Below are 20,103 nucleotides of genomic sequence, written 5' to 3' on the forward strand. Positions count from 1 at the left end.
TATAGAGGCCCTGAGGCCCGCCTGGATCTGGGCTTCTGGTTCTCAGTAGCGGTGGGAGTCTAAGAAAAAGGAGCCAAATTTCGTGCGATGTTGACCATGGCAAGTGCCCCAAAAAGGGTCTTGTAAAGAGTTTGCTTGCCAAGTTTGACAAATCAGAAGCTGCAATATCATTTCTGCCATAACCAGCACCCCCAGGGGCGAAAGTGCACAAAATTTGGCGTACCTGTCAGGTGAGCTATGAAGAGTTTGCGTATGAAGTTTGATGACAATTGAGTAAACAGAAGATGAGATATAGATTTTTGAAGAATAAATTTTTTGGTTTTTCCCATGTCAGTAGGTGGCGCTATGCTGTACATGAGTGATTATGAGATGGAAAAATAAGTGTCCACAACAGCAACGCACTATCACAAGGTAGTGGTGTGAAGGAAAAGCATTATGGAATTATTTACCAAAAACCCGTTTTGGAGAAATTGCGTCGGCCAAAAACAGCGCCCCCCATGGACGAAAATTCCCAAAATGTGGTATACATGACATGGGAGGTAGTAAGAGGGCGGCCGTGAAGTTTGACCAAATTTGAGGAAAGATTGGAGTTTTTGCCCAAAAATAGCGCCCCCAGTGGCGAAATATCACAGAAATTGGGTAACATGTCAGAAGCCCAATGAGTGATTTGCTTGTGAAGTATGAGCAGTTTTGAGCAATCAGAAGAGTTGTTATGAATTTTTAAGCATGTAAAATTTTGCATCGAAAATTGATTGACGTATAACTTCTGAACGGTTTATCCTACGTGAAACGTATTTAGTAACTTTTGTCAGCCATGTCTGTAGATGATGTGTATCAATTTTGGTGACATTCCTATGAACGGTCTAGGAGGAGTTGCGCCGTCTTCGTGGCCATGCATTTCGCACAAAAGTGAAATTACCTCACTTCCTGTTGGGCGTGGCTAATGCATTGGCATTACATTTTTGTCCGGCTTAGTGAGATACATATGCATACCAAATGGCATGCCACTACTACAAACTACACGGCACCCAGGCACCTTAAAGCGGGAGGCCAAAATCACAACGACTTAGGGGGCGCTATAGAGGCCCTGAGCCCCGGCCAAGTATGGGCTTTTGGTTCTGAGTAGCGGTGGCAATTCTCGGAACTGGTGCCAAATTTGGTGCGTTTTCGCCCATGGCAAGCGCCCCGAAAATGGCCCAACAGCGGAGAAAAATAAAGAAGAAGAAGAAGAAGAAGACGGAAGAAGAAGAAGAAGAAGAAGAAGACGGAAGAATAATAATAGTGAACTCTTACAAGAACAATAGGGCCTTCGCCCTATAGGGCTCGGGCCCTAATAATAACCAGTAGTAAACAGAGTAAGAAATCAGCAGTGCATATGATGATAACTAATGGCCCTTTTCCACTACCCTTTTTCAGCTCACTTCAGCTCGCTTCAGCTCACTTCAGCCCGACACGGCTCGCGTTTCGACTACCAAAGAACAGCACGACTCAGCTCGCTTCAGCCCTGCTTAGCCCCTAAAACTCGCACCGTTTTGGAGTGGGGCTGAAGCGAGCCAAAGCGAGCCGAGTGAGGCTGGGGGCGTGAGCAGACACTCCCCTGTGCACTGATTGGTGAGGAGGAGTGTCCTCACATGCCCACACGCCCCGCGAGCATGCTGGGATCTGTGAACCCGGAAGAAGAAGAATTACGAGAATTTCTGAAGCCTTATGCGCTCTTGCCAGTATCTGTTGGCGTTGTCGGTGACAACAAGCCACAGAACCAAGACCAGCAACACTAACGACTCCATGTCCTCCATGTTTATTGTTTACTATCCGGGGCGTGAGACTACCGCTTAAAAGATCACTGATGTCACTGTTTGCGCTGCTTAACGACATCACGTGACGTCCACCCACTTTTGCTAACTCCACCCAATGTGTCCACCCACTTCCAGCCAGCATGGTTCAGCGCGGTTGTAGTCGAAATGCAACGCCAACAGCCCCGCTCAGCTCGACTCAGCACGGCACGGCTCAGCCCGACTCAGCCGCGTTTGTAGTGGAAAAGCGGCATAAGGCACTAATGGTGATCAGAAGTAATAGGCTATATGCAAGTTTACAGCGTAGGGGAGAGTGGATGTTAAAATGTGAGAGGGAAATCACATGTTTATGTGTGTCTGGGTGAGTGTGTGTGTAAGAGTGTGTGTGTAGGCGTGTGCGCAGCTGCACACTAATGAGATGAGGAGGAGCTAGGGAGAGAGTGCGTGCGCAGGCACACGACAAGGAGGAGGGGAGTGAGGGTGTGCGTGCGCGCGGGCGAGATAGGTGTGGTATGTGAATGTAATGCGCGGGCCTTTGTGCTAGGCCTCGCCAAAAAGGGGATTGGCAACAAGGAGAGCGCACAAGGAAGAGTAACAAAGGATCTGTAGCTTAAAACTAGTCTAGCTAGGCCTTAAACCCCAAACTTCTACTCAACCCTTAGCTACTCCTGAAATCCCAATGTTGAGGGGTGTTGTGCGACAGAGGGAGTTAAAAAGAGAGAGAGAGAGAGAACGCATGCACGATCTAACTAAATACGGATAGTAAACAAAGTAAATCAAACAATGCATACATTTAAACCATGAATGAATTCAAATAAACCACACTCTTCACATTAACTAGCCACAACTAAGACTAACAATTGCCCAGATCCCAGCCTTACTTGAGATCACTCTTGCTTGGCGACTGAAAGTGTGCCGTCTGTTATCCGACGACAGTGCGGAGCGCAGGTCCAGGGAGAAAACAGTTCTGTTCCTTTTAGTTTCACAGCTCGTCAGCTGAAGATCTTCAGTGTCCCATCGGTAGTCCGATGATCTGGAAGGAATCTTGTTTGTAGTTCGTCGACGTTGCAAAAGGGAAAAGGGATCCGGTCGCCTTTTCTCTTTAAAATACTGCGTGGGCTGCAGTAACTAACCGGTTCAGTTATTATTGCAACTATGCGAAGATCAAATACATTGAACTTTGGCTAAAGGTCCGGTATCAATAGCTCATTATTTGTCTTTTGTTCTCCTGTAGCACAGATGCAACAACGTCTCTTTCACGCGTGGAAACCCACCGCCAGAGAGAAGGAATTTCGATTTCGCCGCGGGTTTTAAGCACAGTCGTGACGTCACTGTATTTGGTATCTGGTATCATCTCTGTATCCAATACCATTACAGGGAGTCAGAAGAATGGGCGGAGATAGAACATGGCATCGAGTACAGGGATTGGTATGTTCAATACTGTCCAGTGAAAGGGAGAAGATGGTTCATAAAGTGAAGCAGGGAATTGGTTACTATGGCTACGGCATGGCAGCCCCCCCACAGCCCACTTGCAGATCAACAGTTCCTTGAGTTTACACATAATAGTGCAAAAAAAAAACCTAGCAAGTGGTAGTTCTTTGGGTGGAAACACCTTGTTGATGACAGCGATCAAAGGAGAATGGTCAGACTTGTTCAAGTTAACAGGAAGGATGCAGTAACTTAAACGAGACCGTCAATGATGGCGTAGCTCACTCCGGCCCCGTCTAGTCCAGAAGGAATGATCTAAAGTGGGCCACCTTGCGTAATAAATGTTGCAAGCTATATACATTATATAGAAGCTATATACACCCTAGGAATACCGACCTATTTGTCAGAAAGAATCCAAAACGGTGAGGAATTGACTGAGAAGAAGCGATTTTTGTTGAACTGCTCATTAAAGCTTAATTAGTCCATAACTTCATTAATAATTGTAATTAAGCAAATCTGGGTAGAAGTTATATGCACATGTGCACTAGGTACCCCTACCTTCATGCCAGAAAGAATCAAAATGGGTGAGGAATTCAGGGAGGAGAACCAATTTGTGCGGAAACTGCTCGTTATGGCTTCATTACTCCATATCTTCATTATTAATTGTAATTATGCAAATTTGGGTAGAAGCCATATGCACCCCTGGGAGACTTACCTTCCTGCCAAAAAGAATACAAATCAGTGAAGAATTGAGAGAGAGAGAAGAAGCGATTTTCGTGAAATGTGGACGACGCTGGACGGACGCCGGACAACACATGATGGCATAAACTCATCGCCTATCGGTCAGATGAGCTAATAACCACTCTTTAAAATTGTGGTGAGCAGAAAAGCATCTCAGAAAGCACCTTGAAGCAGATGGGCTACAAACAGCAGAACACCACATCCACTCAATTCCAGTACTGTCGACCAAGAACAGGAATCTGAGGTTCCGATGAGCACAGGGTCACCCAAACAGGACTGGAAAGTGGATTGGCCGATTTGATAATTGCACAAATGAGAAGGAGTACAGGTTTTCTTTTTAAAGTGGCTGGCAATGATATATACTGTACATACAGTACCGGTGAAAAAAACTGACACACACACCTTCTAATTCAATGTTTTTTCTTTATTTTTATGAACTAAAAGTCACTTTGTGTCTTAAAGTCATGACGGACATCGTTTCTCTTTACTTAGTTGAGCACTTTTTGACATAATATGAATTACTACAGTTGTGGAATAGGGCTATTTAGTGTATTTTTATTATTTACTATTTCCTGTTTGATCTCAAATGCATTAAGAAGGCAAGAAATTGTACTAATTAACTTTTGACGAGGCACCCGTTAATTGAAAAGCATCCAGGTGACTACCTCATGAAGCTGGTTAAGATAATGCCAATAGTGTGCAAAGCGTCATCAAGGTAAACGCTGGATACTTTGAAGAATCTAAAACATGAAATACATTTGGGGTTTTTTCACACTTTTCTATTGAGCACATAATTCCATACATGTTCCAAATGCTATTTCATAGTTTTGATGTCTTCAGTATTGTTCTACAATGTCAAAATACAGCAAAACCTATGAACGAGCAGGTGTGTACAAATTTTTGACTGGTACTGTGTATCTCATCTCATCTCATTATCTCTAGCCGCTTTATCCTGTTCTACAGGGTCGCAGGCAAGCTGGAGCCTATCCCAGCTGACTACGGGCGAAAGGCGGGGTACACCCTGGACAAGTCGCCAGGTCATCACAGGGCTGACACATAGACACAGACAACCATTCACACTCACATTCACACCTACGGTCAATTTAGAGTCACCAGTTAACCTAACCTGCATGTCTTTGGACTGTGGGGGAAACCGGAGCACCCGGAGGAAACCCACGCGGACATGGGGAGAACATGCAAACTCCACACAGAAAGGCCCTCGGCGGCCACGGGGCTCGAACCCGGACCTTCTTGCTGTGAGGCGACAGCGCTAACCACTACACCACCATGCCGCCCGGTACTGTGTATACTATGCGTTAAATATGTACAGTCTATTGCCAAAGGTTTGTGGACACCTGACTATGACACCCATATGGCCAATGTTTGACAAAAACTAAACAATTTAGCTTTACAATTTCCCTTCACTGGAACTAAGATGCCCAAACATCTAAGGAACTAAGATGTCCAAACATTGCTCCAGCATAACAATGCCAATATGCACAAAGCGAGCTCCATGAAGACATGGTTTGCCAAGGTTAAGGTGGAAGAACCCTGACTTCAACCTCACTGAGCACCTTTGAGATGAATTGTAACACTAACTTTACCCCAGGCCTCCTTACTCAACATTGGTACCTGATCTCACTATTAGTCTTGTGGCTGAATAAAAACAAATCCCTATAGCCACACTCCAAAATATAGTGGAAAGCCTTTCCAGAAGAATGAAGGGTATTTAAACTGCATAGGGGGATTAAATCTGGGGTGAGATGTTCAAAAACTGACATATGAGCATGACAGTCAAATGTCCACAAACTTTTGGCCATACATTGTATGCTATAAATTATTTTAGCCACAATATTAGCCTTGTTGGTCAAACCATCCATGTATTCGAATGTTTCCCCCCCTCCATCCTCAATACAGGAACGAGACTCAAGCAGGCACAGAAAGCTGGTAATTTACTGAAGCTTCACAAAACATACCAAAATATTCCATCAAGAGTTCGCGCTCTCTCTCTTTCTCTCTCTCTCTCTCTCTCTCTCTCTCCTCCATACAGAACATGTATAATCTTCATCCTATATACCTTCGGTCCCAACTCTCCTCTGAGCCCAGAAACAGTCTCCCTGTTTTCTCACTCCAAAGGCTCCCAGATATAAACAATACCCTTTCTCATAGATTCCCTGCATCTGTAGTCATGGCAACCAAGTCTAGCGAAGGACAAAAATGTGAAATAAATCCTGAAAATGCCACAGTGAGAAATTCGAGTGTATTCTATTCAATATTCAGACTATTCAGCAATGAATGACTCATTAAGGGTGGCACGGTGGTGTAGCGGTTAGCACTGTCACCTCACAGCAAGAAGGTTCTGGGTTCGAGCCCAGTAGCCGACGGGGGCCTTTCTGTGTGGAGTTTGCATGTTCCCCACACAGTCCAAAGACATGCAGGTTAGGCTAATTGGTGGCTCTAAATTGACCATAGGTGTGAATGTGAGTGTGAATGCTTGTTTGTCTCTATGTATCAGCCCTGTGATGATCTGCCGACTTGTCCAGGGTGTACCCCGCCTCTCGCCCATAGTCAGCTGGGATAGGCTCCAGCTTGCCTGCGACCCTGCACAGGATAAGCGGCTACGGATTATGGATGACTCATTAATTATATTATTAATATTATTCCTGGCGGCACGGTGGTGTAGTGGTTAGCGCTGTCGCCTCACAGCAAGAAGGTCCGGGTTCGAACCCCATGGCCAGCGAGGGCCTTTCTGTGTGGAGTTTGCATGTTCTCCCCGTGTCCACGTGGGTTTCCTCCGGGTGCTCCAGTTTCCCCCACAGTCCAAAGACATGCAGGTTAGGTTAACTGGTGACTCTAAATTGACCGTAGGTGTGAATGTGAGTGTGAATGGTTGTCTGTGTCTATGTGTCAGCCCTGTGATGACCTGACGACTTGTCCAGGGTGTACCCCGCCTTTCGCCCGTAGTCAGCTGGGATAGGCTCCAGCTTGCCTGCGACCCTGTAGAAGGATAAAGCGGCTAGAGATAACGAGATGAGATGAGATGAATATTATTCCTAGTTAGTTATAATATTAGTTATATTATTAATTATTACAACATTCTAAATGCAAATATAATTTAAGACCAAATTTGCAACGAACTGAAAACATAATACACAGTATGTATGAGCCAAATTGTTTTCAATCTATAGTATAATTTCTGCAAATGACTCTTTTTTCAGATATAATTACATATTATTCTATCCACCTTCACTGGATATGAGCATTTGCGCGCTCTGATTGGCTACTCTACTACTAGGATATCAGCTCATATACCGCGAGTAGAGAAAAACAAAATGGCGGAGCGTGTTACTGAACCAACTGAAGACGAAATAAAAACTACTTGAAAACGAAACCCCAAAAAATACAAAAAAAAAACCCAACCAAAAACGGAATAAAAGTATTGGATGGTAAGAACATATCTTTTTTATTTTTCAATAATTATTATTATTATTATAGCATTTTTCACAAATAGCTACTGTCATTTCGCTGGTTTGTTTACCGTACATTCTAAGCGGAATGATTTTGTTGGACGTTTTGTATAAAGTTTTTATTTACTGGATTTGCAAAAAATTTAAATAAAAATGCTCTTTTTCTCAAAACCCAGTGAATGTGGACAAAATAAAACAATTACTCCACTCAATCTCATCATACATGGCTGATAGCCAACTGATGTACGACTCGATTTCGTGGAATAACTGTTAAATCTAAGGATTAAATAATGTTTTATACCACATTAATTCTTAAAGAGGTATTGCTCACTTAAATGTTTTTTTTTTAGCTGTAAACTAAATGATATGACTGTACTATGATGAAACACACCAATGCTGATGTTAATTTTGACAAAATTACTATTTTTTTTAAAATAAAAAAAATCGCCATTTTATGGCTTTAAAATGGTTCAAAACACCATCGACTGTTTTAAATTATCCCGAACCTTAGTTGAAAGGCTGATGCTGATGTAGAGTCGACCATCTGGGGTTTATCTAAATCATGAAATTTATAATTTAAAAAAACAAAATGTTAATGCTATCTAATCAGAGGTTGGTGGTCCACCTGTCGGAGCCCCCACACTTGAGTGGGAGTTTGTCAATCTGTGCTCATTTTCAAATATATTTTTAATCGAGACTCATCATTGACAAGATTTTATGCCCGTTCTTCTTAGCCCCTCCCACCCGACCTCCCTCACCCCTTTGCTCACTTTTGAGCATTTTTCAAAATGATGCAGTGGGTGGAGTTAGGCTCCGAGCTCGGGCTGATGTTACACTTTAATACTCAAACCTGATTGGTTAGAAGGTGTTCTCTTTTAGTGAAATAATCAGTACTGGATTGTCACGATTTTATTCCTTCCATAAAACCAGTGGTTTTAATTACTTCCTAATTATCATTACAATTACTTATAAAGTGTTAGATTTGGCACATCTGGTTTTTTCTTCTCTTTCGGTGCATCCCTAATAAATATAGTTACCCGATGTTAACGATATACTCATGTGAGCTACGTTAATCATACATTGCTAGATTGTATTTCATATTAATGACCTCAAAACAATCTTGTTTGCCCGTGTGAGAAAGCGAGGCTGCTGCATCAGCTTAAGCGGGGAAATGAGAGTGATGAAAGATTACTGAAGTGAGACGAGGAAGGATGGATGGACTGTCAATCCAGATTGAGATGTTGATTGGCTCATCTGGCATTTTTATTCGGAGTAAAAGTAGACAGCTATGTTGGTGTGTCGTTATTGAGTGATAAGTCCATATAGCATACTGTGATGTTCGATTTCTGGGCTTACTTGCAAAATACAGTCCGTAAAGGTTGGCAGGTCTGACACAGTGGTGTAAATATTTATTTTTTAATGTCTCTGCCCTTGACCATACGATTGGTCTGAGGACCGTAATGCAGCCACTCAGGAGGATTTATTGCTTTACTGCATCATAAGTTGTTTGTATACAATGAATAAATCTCAATTCAGATGTCCTGACAATGTCAAATATTGCAGGAGATGTGCTGCATGTATGCTCACGCGTATGTGTGTGTGTATCCTACCTTGCCCTTGTTGAAGTAGTGGATGACCTTGCGGCAGAGATCCTCTTTGCGATGCCACTCGCTCTGAGCTGGGTAGTGCAGAAACTCCCTCAGGGGTCGATCCTCCCACTGCAGCAGTTCCCAGTACAGGAGCAGAGTGAACGCTGCCTCTGTGGAGCAACACGACAGATTATATGACATAACACGAAGACTTAGGACTCAACACGCAACCATTCAATGCTACTCCAACAGTGGCAGAACTGTCTAAAATTTTATTCTTTTCACAAGTATTTTCGCTCATATACACAGAAGTCAGGTTTTATTACCTCCACCAACTTTGTTGGACGAGGTTATGTTTATGCATTCGTTTGTTAGCTCATCCGGCTGTAGGCCAGGACAGATGAGCTTATGCGGTCACGCGTTGTCCGTCCGTCATCGTCGTCTGTCCACAATTTACAAAAAAATTGCTACTCCTCCTACAGGATTGATTGGATTCCGATCAAACTCACATGTCATGTTCCCCAGGTGGGTGTGTATAAAAGTTGTCAAGATGGTGGCGCCACCTCTCATATTTACGATTTTATGGGCGTATGAAATTTTTGGGTGACTCGTCACACCAAACACTACTGTTCATAAACCGCTGGGACGTTTTCACTGAAACTCACCCAGAAGACTCTAAAGACATATTCTAACAAGAATTGTTCACCAGATGGTGCCATCTACCATGGCTGAGGCTACAGAGGGGTCATGTGCAATTTCACGAAAATCGCTCCTCCTCCTACAGGAGTGATCAGATTTTGATCAAACTCATACGGAATGTTCCGCAGGTTGGTATGTATAAAAGTTGTCAAGATGGTGGCGCCACCTGTCATATTTAACATTTTATGGGCGTCTGGAAATTTTGGCGGACTCGTCACACCAAACACTACTGTTCATAAACTGCTGGGATGTTTTCACTGAAACTCACCCAGAAGACTCTAAAGACATTCCAACAAGAATTGTTCACCAAATGGTGCCATCTACCATGGATGAGGCTACAGAGGGGTCATGTGCAATTTCACGAAAATCGCTACTCCTCCTACAGGAGTGATCAGATTTTGATCAAACTCATACGGAATGTTCCCCAGGTTGGGATGTATAAAAGTTATCAAGATGGTGGCACCACCCATCATATTTATGATTTCAGAGGCATGTGAAATTTTTGGGTGACTCGTCACACCAAACACTACTGTTCGTAAACTGCTGGGATGTTTTCACTGAAACTCACCCAGAAGACTCTAAAGACATATTCCAACAAGAATTGTTCACCAGGTGGCACCACCTGCCATAAATATGGCTACACGGGGGTCATATGCAGTTTCACAAAAATCGCTACTCCTCCCACAGGATTGATCGGATTTCAAACTCGCACACAACAACAGTGGCCGGTATGAGCTCCAGCCTTATTGAGGCTACTTTTTTTTTGTCTGTTCCCAATGCAACTTAAAAAGTTGTGAACGAATTTTGATGACATTTTGCGGAAAGGTGAGTGATGGGCTGAGGAACAATTGATTAGATTTTGGTGCAAATTCGGATCTATATGGAGATCCTTGGTGGAGCTTGGCGGAGGTATGTAAGTAAGTAAGTAAGTAAGTAATTTATTTGTATAGCACATTTAAAACCAAAGTGCTTCACAGTAAAATAGTAAGAAAAATAAAATAAAATAAAATAAATAAATTAAAAGAAATAAATACAAAATATACAGAAATATACAGGTACCAGTACTGACAGATGAGACAGAGCAAACAAGACAGGAAAGAAACAACAGCACAGCAATACAACAATACATACAGTAATAGGGTCTCCATCCCAGAATCCCACAATTTCAAAGGTCATTGAAGGCAAGTCTATACAGGTGTGTTTTGAGAGAGGTTTTAAACACTGACACCTCAGATACAGATCTCAGTTCCTGTGGTAGACTATTCCAGAGACGTGGGGCATAGACACTAAAGGCCCTGTCCCCTTTCATGGAAAGCCGTGCACGTGGGACCATCAGCTGTCCCTGGGATGCAGATCTCAGTGACCGTAAAGGGACATATGGACTTAACATGTTCACTATATATGTTGGAGCACGTCCATGTAATGCTTTAAAAACTGTCAGTGCTACTTTGTACTGGATTCTAAACTTCACAGGGAGCCAACGTAGGTCCGCCAATATGGATGTGATGTGATCTCTTTTCCTGGCTCTAGTAAGTAGCCTGGCTGCTGCGTTTTGGACTAGCTGTAAACGTGCAAGAGATGATTCACAAATGCCAGTGTAAAGTGCATTACAATAGTCCAGTCTTGAGGTAATAAAAGCATGTATGAGTTTCTCAAGATCTGGTACAGTTAAAAAAGATTTTAACTTGGCTATGGACCTAAGCTGAAAAAAGCTGCCCTTTACAACAGCATTTATCTGCTTATCAAATTTGTACTCTACCGGATGCCCTTCTACTTAAGAATCATGATACAAAGCGATCACAAAGCAACATCTGATTGCTACATTTTCTAACCGCGTGTTTCACTTACCCGTGTAGTTCTCAGCCTGCAGGTGCATGTCACACAGCTTGTGAATGTAGCGGATGTACATCTCCTCCTTATTGATCTCAGACTTATAGAAGTTCTGCAAAAAACAAACCATCATCACACAAGAACAGCTGAAAAGCAAACAACCTGAAAATCTTACTTAATCAAAATCAATGCTCATAAAAATCCTAATTAGTCAGTGAGACAATGTTATCTATTCACTCTTGGCTTAAATTAATAGTTGGCATTTTGTTTTGTTTGTTTTAGTATTTAAATGCCTGCATAATTTAGTTCCTAAATATTTGAACAATTCTTGCACGAGAAATGCAAGTATTCATAATTATAACACTTGACTTAAATCTGATTTGCATTTCCCAAAACCGAAGCTTATGCTAGGTAAACTAACTTTTAGATATTCAGGTTCAGTACTTTCTGTGGCCACTGCCTCATAAAGGCGGAACCACTGTGTCATCGTGTTATAAGAATGAGTGTAACAATAGCGCACTGCGCATACGCATAAGCATTACAATCACCAGAACGGCGAATCGTGATCTCACGGTACGAACAGTTGATCTCGCGTTATCAAAGGTACACAAGAACGACTGCCGAAGCCACGATGTCATCATGTTGTAAGAATGAGTAACAATAGCGAAACTTATCCTGATCAAGTTCGATTACCCGTTCTACTTCTTGATAAACTTCAGAACCAATCAGAACCAGAAACGAAATAAGAGAAACCTTGTGATAACTTTGCAGTCTCAGAAGATAATCGGCAGATAAAAAGATAAACGAAATTCACCTCGTGGTTCGGCAAGGCTACTGATTCGATATCAAGTAAGTGGTGTTTATTTTCAGAAAATTTACCTTTTGATTATCACAGCTTTTGTTTGGTCATTCTGAAAGGTCAAATGAAAGGGTTTATATGTTTTTTTGAGCTTTTTGGCAGATATTTACGCCAAGAATTCCAGCCATTCAACAAACACTCGAGAAGGCAGCGAAGACAACGTTGGAATCTTTTGAGCGATCCGCTCGGTTTGCAATTACAAAAGTCCCATGTGGGAATAAATCAGCTATTTCGTGAAAAATACAAGTAAAAGTTAAAAGTATAATTGGTTAAACTTCTGCTATTCGCTTACATTTTTTCATTTTATTTTTTGAGTCTTTACACTACACTTAAATGTGCTCAGTAGTACTAAATAATGCTTCGAAGACAATTCATGAACACGTGCTTTCTTACGATTTTGAAAATAGATCTCGTTCACAGCACTGTATTTTGAACAAAACACAGTAAACAAAATCCGTAACCAAAATACTACGAGCCCTGATGCTGCTCACAGCTTGGTGATGCTTGCAAGAGTTGAGGCGAGTATCATTGATAACATGTACGTATACAGTATATGCTATATTTACTGTATGGACATGGTATCAGAAAACAATTTTTATTTATAAGCAGTAGCCACATGTACCCATAGGGTACCTATTTTTTAATTCATTGCCAGCAAATATTAAATCAACCATGTCTCTAAATCAATTTAAAAGGCTCATGAGGTCATATTTTTTCACAATTTTATTTATATTATATAATTATGGTGATATTTTTGTTAGTTTCATATATCTTTTTCTTGAAGCTTTCGTTGTGTTTTTCTTTTTCCTCTTGAGACCATGGTGATAGTTTTAACTGAATTTTTCGATTAATGATGTTAATGAAATTTTCAAGATTGTTGTGACATATTTTTGAAATTGTAAATTAGTGTAGTTTTTTTGTATTGTATTTTTGAAGTGGATCGGTATGGTTTTGCAGAGCCCCTGTGGATACCAGCTGTGCTGAATGGGCCACCCTGCTGAAATAAAATTTAACTATCTATCTATCTGGCTTGTAGTACTCGAGTCCGACTCGTGCCCTAATTTTAAGGACTCGTGACCCGGCTTGACGAGGACTCAGATTTTTTTCTTGATTTTTTTTGTAACATACCATAATAATTTGGCATAAGAAATTTATTTCTACATTCATTTTTATACTAATTTTGCGCAAGAGAATGCACATTCACCTGTTCATATATCATGTTCAGAAACAAACTAACGTTAGTGGTGCTAAAACGCCTGGAGAGAAGCCCCTAGGATTGTCCGCTTTGCTTATACAGACTTCTCGTGCGGTGGGAAAAAAATGCACTGCTATGTGTTCCATATGTAGAAGAACTATCGAGGAGACGACGGGGACAAGCTCGAACTTCAATCGTCATTTGGTAAGACTCCACCCAGAGAAGGAAGTGACATGCTATGTTCATTGCTCTTGTTTGCTGAGCGATGAACTAGCTAGTGTTAACCCTCTCTCACGTTATTTGCCCTGTTGATAGTAGGCGGGGCTTGTTGAGCGATGAACGAGCTTTTTACCTGTCGCCTATTAACTAAAATGGGGCAGTCGAGCAGAAACGTTAGTCCAGTAGAGTAGCAGAGACGGTTTCACATAAAGGCAGCAACAGCCACCGCCAAATGGTGCGGATGGAGTCTTGTTCTCGGACTCGATTCGAAATTTTCTTTCATGACTTGACTCGGACTTGAACACTGGGGACTCGAGACTGGACTTGGACTCGAGGTTTAGTGACACTGACTACGTTTACATGCACATCCAAATCAAGCTGCTGTCGGTAATCGAGCTGAAGGTCCCAGCAGGGTGCCAGAGAAATCCAATCGTACATGCACACAATGAAATCGGGCTATTGTGTGAGGTGCATTGTGCACCCGAGCCACAGGTGGCGCTACACGCCTCATCGTGTTGGTACACCTCCGGTTGTCGTCATGAAGAAGAGCTATTCAAAAGTGTAAACAAAGTTATCAGTTCCGTGTTCTCCATTGCGCGTTTTTCTCCCGTCCATGAATTTTAATATATTCAACTCCTTAAGCTGAATGAGCATGAACTCTGTCTCCTCATTGCTCCAGAAGTGCACGTTTCTGCTTGCCATTTTCTCTTCTCCGTTTGTTCCTTCTGACCTCTTCTGCTGCTCGCTACTACTGTTGTCATGCCGACCGAGGCTGTTGTGTTTCCCGCTTGTGGTCTCGTCACTTGTCACTTCCGGAAGGGGCAGTAAGTAGCTTGACTACTAGCTCGATAGGGTATACATGCACTAAGTAGCTCGGCAGAAATCGCATAAACTAGGTCGTGTAGCTCGATTCCGAGAAATCAAGTTCGGTTCAATTTCAGCCGAATTAAGGTGTATACATGGCATTTTGAACTTCGATTTCAGTCGAGCAACGGCAGAAATTCGATTCTCTCTATGTGCATGTAAACGCACTGACTGCTATCTATCTATCTATCTATCTATCTATCTATCTATCTATCTATCTATCTATCTATCTATCTATCTATCTATCTATCTATCTATCTACATTGAAAGAGGTTGGCAGAATATAAACTCACTAGCAAGTTGACGGTGCAGCCGATCTTCTTGTTCTCCGTTTCGTCTCCCTTCATGCAATCCCTGTCCAAAGAAACCAGGACAGGATGAACAAATCTATGACTTTTGTCATGGCATTCAGAATGACATGCAACTCTGTAAGAGTGTTTATATAACTGTAAAGCTTGTCATCATTTTTGTGAAAGGAACAGAATATGACATCCAAAGAAACAGCCCATTTTTGGAAAATATTGTTGACAGTGTCAAGAAAACAGAGTTTATTCCAAAACTCATTATTTTCTGATATGTGGACATTACGACTGGTGTTATTTTTGCATTCCTCAAAACTTATCGCAGAATAACAGAACAATGACTGAGTCAACTTGCAGATTTTATCTTTGATATGGACACAGTGACATGAAATGACAGAAAACGGCAGGGAATATTCCCATTCAGGGGCGCTGAATTAGAACTGTGAGTCAAGTTTCGACCATACCTACATTATAATCACCTGTCAATGCTGTATTCACAGAGTATATGTAGTAACATATCTGGCATTGGCACTATCCTGTAAATCCCACCTGTAATCCAGTAGCCTCTCCATAAGGCGAGTGACAGAGGTGACGAAAGAGATGCCTGTCTCACGCCACGTCTCTTGCTCGATCTTTTCCAGAAGACTAGACATCAACAATAAAAAGCAATTTCAGGCTTCTCAGTGTAGACCAGAGGTGGAAAGAATGTCACTTTTCTGAAAGAGCAGCTCAGTATGACACATAAAAAGGTGGGTATTATTTGGCGTAGAACTAAAGTGGTTAGTGTTATCTTACCTGGGATAGGGCCCAAAAAGCTGAGTACTACAGTCCCGCAGCACAAAGCAAACACAGTGAGGTTGTTAATTTAATTTAATTTATTTTAATGCTACAGAAAACATGTTAGTACAGTGCCTTGAAAAAGTATTCATACCCCTTGAACTTTTTCACATTTTTCCACCTTACAACCACGAACTTAAAAGTTTTTTATTGAGATTTTATGTGATAGACCAACACAGAGTAGCACATAATTGTGAAGTGAAACGAAAATGATAAATGGTCTTCAAAATTTTAAACAAATAAAAATCTGAAAAATGTGGTGTGCATTAGTATTCAGCCCCCCCTGTACTCCAATACCTCTAAATACAATCCAGTGCAATCAACTGCCTTCAGAAGTCATCTAATTAGTTAATAGAGTCCTACTGTGTGCAATTTACTCTCAGCATAAATACACTTGTTCTGTGAAGGCCTCAGTGGTTTGTTAGAGAACACTGAAGAACAAACAGCATCATGAAGACCAAAGAACTCACCAGACAGGTCAGGGATAAAGTTCTGGAGAAGTTTAAAGCAGGGTTAGGTTATAAAAAAATATCCCAAGCTCTGAACATCTCAAGAAGCACTGTTCAATCCATCATTCAAAAATGGAAAAAGTATGGCACAACTGCAAACCTACCAAGACATGGCCGTCCACCTAAACTGACAGAGCGAGCAAGGAGAGCACTGGTCAGAGAAGCAGCCAAGAGGCCCATGATCACTCTGGAGGAGCTGCAGAAATCCACAGCTCAGGTGGGAGAATCTGTGCACAGGACAACTATAAGTCGTACACTCCACAAATCTGGCCTTTTTGGAAGAGTGGCAAGAAGAAAGCCATTGTTGAAAGACAGGCATAAGAAGTCCCGTTTGCAGTTTGCTAGAAGCCATGTAGGGGACACAGCAAACATGTGGAAGAAGGTGCTTTGGTCAGATGAGACCAAAGTTGAACTTTTTGGCCTAAATGCAAAACGCTATGTGTGGCGGAAAACTAACACTGCTCATCACCCTGCACACACCATCCCCACTGTGAAACATGGTGGTGACAGCATCATGCTATGGGGATGCTTTTCTTCAGCAGGGACAGGGAAGCTGGTCAGAGTTGATGGGAAGATGGATGGAGCTAAATACAGGGCAATCCTGGAAGAAAACCTGTTGGAGGCTGCAAAAGACTTGAAACTGGGAAGGAGATTCACCTTCCAGCAAGACAATGACCCTAAACATACAGCCAGCGCTACAATGGAATGGTTTAGATCAAAGAATATTCATGTGTTAGAATGGCCCAGTCAAAGTCCAGACCTAAATCCCATTGAGCATCTGTGGCAAGACTTGAAAATTGCTGTTCACAGACGCTCTCCATCCAATCTGGCTGAGCTTGAGCTATTTTGCAAAAAAGAATGGGCAAAAATTAGTGTCTAGATGTGCAAAGCTGGTAGAGACATACCACAAAAGACTTGCATCTGTAATTGCAGCAAAAGGTGGCTCTACAAAGTACTGACGCAAGGGGGCTGAATACTAATGCACACCACATTTTTCAGATTTTTATTTGTTTAAAATTTTGAAGGCCATTTATCATTTTCGTTTCACTTCACAATTGCTACTCTGTGTTGGTCTATCACATAAAATCTCAATAAAAAACTTTTAAGTTCGTGGTTGTAAGGTGGAAAAATGTGAAAAAGTTCAAGGGGTATGAATACTTTTTCAAGGCACTGTATGTAGCACTGGTGCAGCATCTTCAATAACTCTCCTTTAACTCGAATGCTGAGTTGAGGTACACTGGCATAGTGAGGATTTAATACGGACATTACACATATTGGTATTCAGAACTCAGGTAGAGAGTAACTACAGCTTTATTTATCCAGGAAGTCTCTTGAGATGAGAAATATCTCTTCTGCAAGAAAGCCTTGGTCAAAATGGCCTAAGTTTTACACACACATACACACACACACACACACACACACACACACACACACACACACACACTAAGATATACACATTTGGAAGATACAGAATTACAACAGTACCACACATAGGGTTAAAAAAACTTTCTTTCTAGATTTTCTTTCTAAGTGACTCTTAACTTGAAGCCATTAAGAAGAAGAAGAAGCTTTTATTTGTCACATGCACACTCAAATTCATCTGTGAATGAAATTCATTAACTCATCTGAAGCAGTGAACAGACACAAGTGAGCAATGAGCACACACACATACACAAAGCAGTGGGCAGCCATACTACAGCGCCCAGGGAGCAGTTGGGGTTAGGCGCCTTGCTCAAGGGCACTTCAGCCCAAGACTGCCCCATGTTAACTTAACTACATGTCTTTGGACTGTGGGGGAAACCGGAGCACCCGGAAGAAACCCATGCAGACACTGGGAGAACATGCAAACTCCACACAGAAAGGCTCCTGTCGGTCGCTGAGCTTGAACCCAGAACCTTCTTGCTGTGAGGCGACAGTGCGAACCACTACACCACCGTGCTGCCCCCCTTAATAACTACAACCCCGATTCCAAAAAAGTTGGGACAAAGTACAAATTGTAAATAAAAACGGAATGCAATAATTTACAAATCTCAAAAACTGATATTGTATTCACAACAGAACATAGACAACATATCAAATGTCGAAAGAGAGAAATTTTGAAATTTCATGCCAAATATTGGCTCATTTGAAATTTCATGACAGCAACACATCTCAAAAAAGTTGGGACAGGGGCAATAAAAAGCTGGAAAAGTTAAAGGTACAAAAAAGGAACAGCTGGAGGACCAAACTGCAACTCATTAGGTCAATTGGCAATAGGTCATTAACATGACTGGGTATAAAAAGAGCATCTTGGAGTGGCAGCGGCTCTCAGAAGTAAAGATGGGAAGAGGATCACCAATCCCCCTAATTCTGCGCCGACAAATAGTGGAGCAATATCAGAAAGGAGTTCGACAGTGTAAAATTGCAAAGAGTTTGAACATATCATCATCTACAGTGCATAATATCATCAAAAGATTCAGAGAATCTGGAAGAATCTCTGTGCGTAAGGGTTAAGGCCGGAAAACCATACTGGGTGCCCGTGATCTTCGGGCCCTTAGACGGCACTGCATCACATACAGGCATGCTTCTGTATTGGAAATCACAAAATGGGCTCAGGAATATTTCCAGAGAACATTATCTATGAACACAATTCACCGTGCCATCCGCCATTGCCAGCTAAAACTCTATAGTTCAAAGAAGAAGCCGTATCTAAACATGATCCAGAAGCGCAGATGTCTTCTCTGGGCCAAGGCTCATTTAAAATGGACTGTGGCAAAGTGGAAAACTGTTCTGTGGTCAGACGAATCAAAATTTGAAGTTCTTTATGGAAATCAGGGACGCCGTGTCATTCGGACTAAAGAGGAGAAGGACGACCCAAGTTGTTATCAGCGCTCAGTTCAGAAGCCTGCATCTCTGATGGTATGGGGTTGCATTAGTGTGTGTGGCATGGGCAGCTTACACATCTGGAAAGACACCATCAATGCTGAAAGGTATATCCAGGTTCTAGAGCAACATATGCTCCCATCCAGACGACGTCTCTTTCAGGGAAGACTTTGTATTTTCCAACATGACAATGCCAAACCACATAATGCATCAATTACAGCATCATGGCTGCGTAGAAGAAGGGTCCGGGTACTGAACTGGCCAGCCTGCAGTCCAGATCTTTCACCCATAGAAAACATTTGGCGCATCATAAAACGGAAGATACGACAAAAAAGACCTAAGACAGTTGAGCAACTAGAATCCTACATTAGACAAGAATGGGTTAACATTCCTATCCCTAAACTTGAGCAACTTGTCTCCTCAGTCCCCAGACGTTTACAGACTGTTGTAAAGAGAAAAGGGGATGTCTCACAGTGGTAAACATGGCCTTGTCCCAACTTTTTTGAGATGTGTTGTTGTCATGAAATTTAAAATCACCTAATTTTTCTCTTTAAATGATACGTTTTCTCAGTTTAAACATTTGATATGTTATCTATGTTCTATTCTGAATAAAATATGGAATTTTGAAACTTCCACATCATTGCATTCCATTTTAATTTACAATTTGTACTTTGTCCCAACTTTTTTGGAATCGGGGTTGTACTTATTAACTGTATGCGAGGTCTTTACAAGGCTTAGCTGTGCCATTTCCTGAGCGATCATGAAATGGCACAGCAAGAAGGTTCTAAGTTCGAGCCCAGTGGCCGATGGGGGTCTTTTTGTGTGGAGTTTGCATGTTCTTCCCGTGTCTGCTTGGGTTTCTTCTGGGTGCTCCGGTTTCCCCTACAGTCCAAAGACATGCAGTTAGGT

The 20,103-nt window shown here is 41.9% G+C and overlaps 1 protein-coding gene across 1 annotated transcript in view; it reads right to left on the reverse strand.

Moving 5' to 3' along the window:
* Positions 1–20,103, reverse strand: part of dock3 (dedicator of cytokinesis 3) — a 542,206-nt gene that overhangs the window by 35,436 nt on the left and 486,667 nt on the right. Inside the window, exons 36-40 of the mRNA XM_060909764.1 lie at positions 15,782–15,808; positions 15,536–15,631; positions 14,978–15,038; positions 11,566–11,659; positions 9,040–9,188 (exon numbers count right to left, since the gene is read on the reverse strand). Coding sequence (XP_060765747.1) covers positions 9,040–9,188; positions 11,566–11,659; positions 14,978–15,038; positions 15,536–15,631; positions 15,782–15,808 — 427 coding nt within the window. The remainder of the gene's footprint in view (positions 1–9,039; positions 9,189–11,565; positions 11,660–14,977; positions 15,039–15,535; positions 15,632–15,781; positions 15,809–20,103) is intronic.

Source organism: Neoarius graeffei, chromosome 26 (assembly GCF_027579695.1).
Source record: "Neoarius graeffei isolate fNeoGra1 chromosome 26, fNeoGra1.pri, whole genome shotgun sequence".
Lineage (NCBI taxonomy): Eukaryota > Metazoa > Chordata > Actinopteri > Siluriformes > Ariidae > Neoarius > Neoarius graeffei.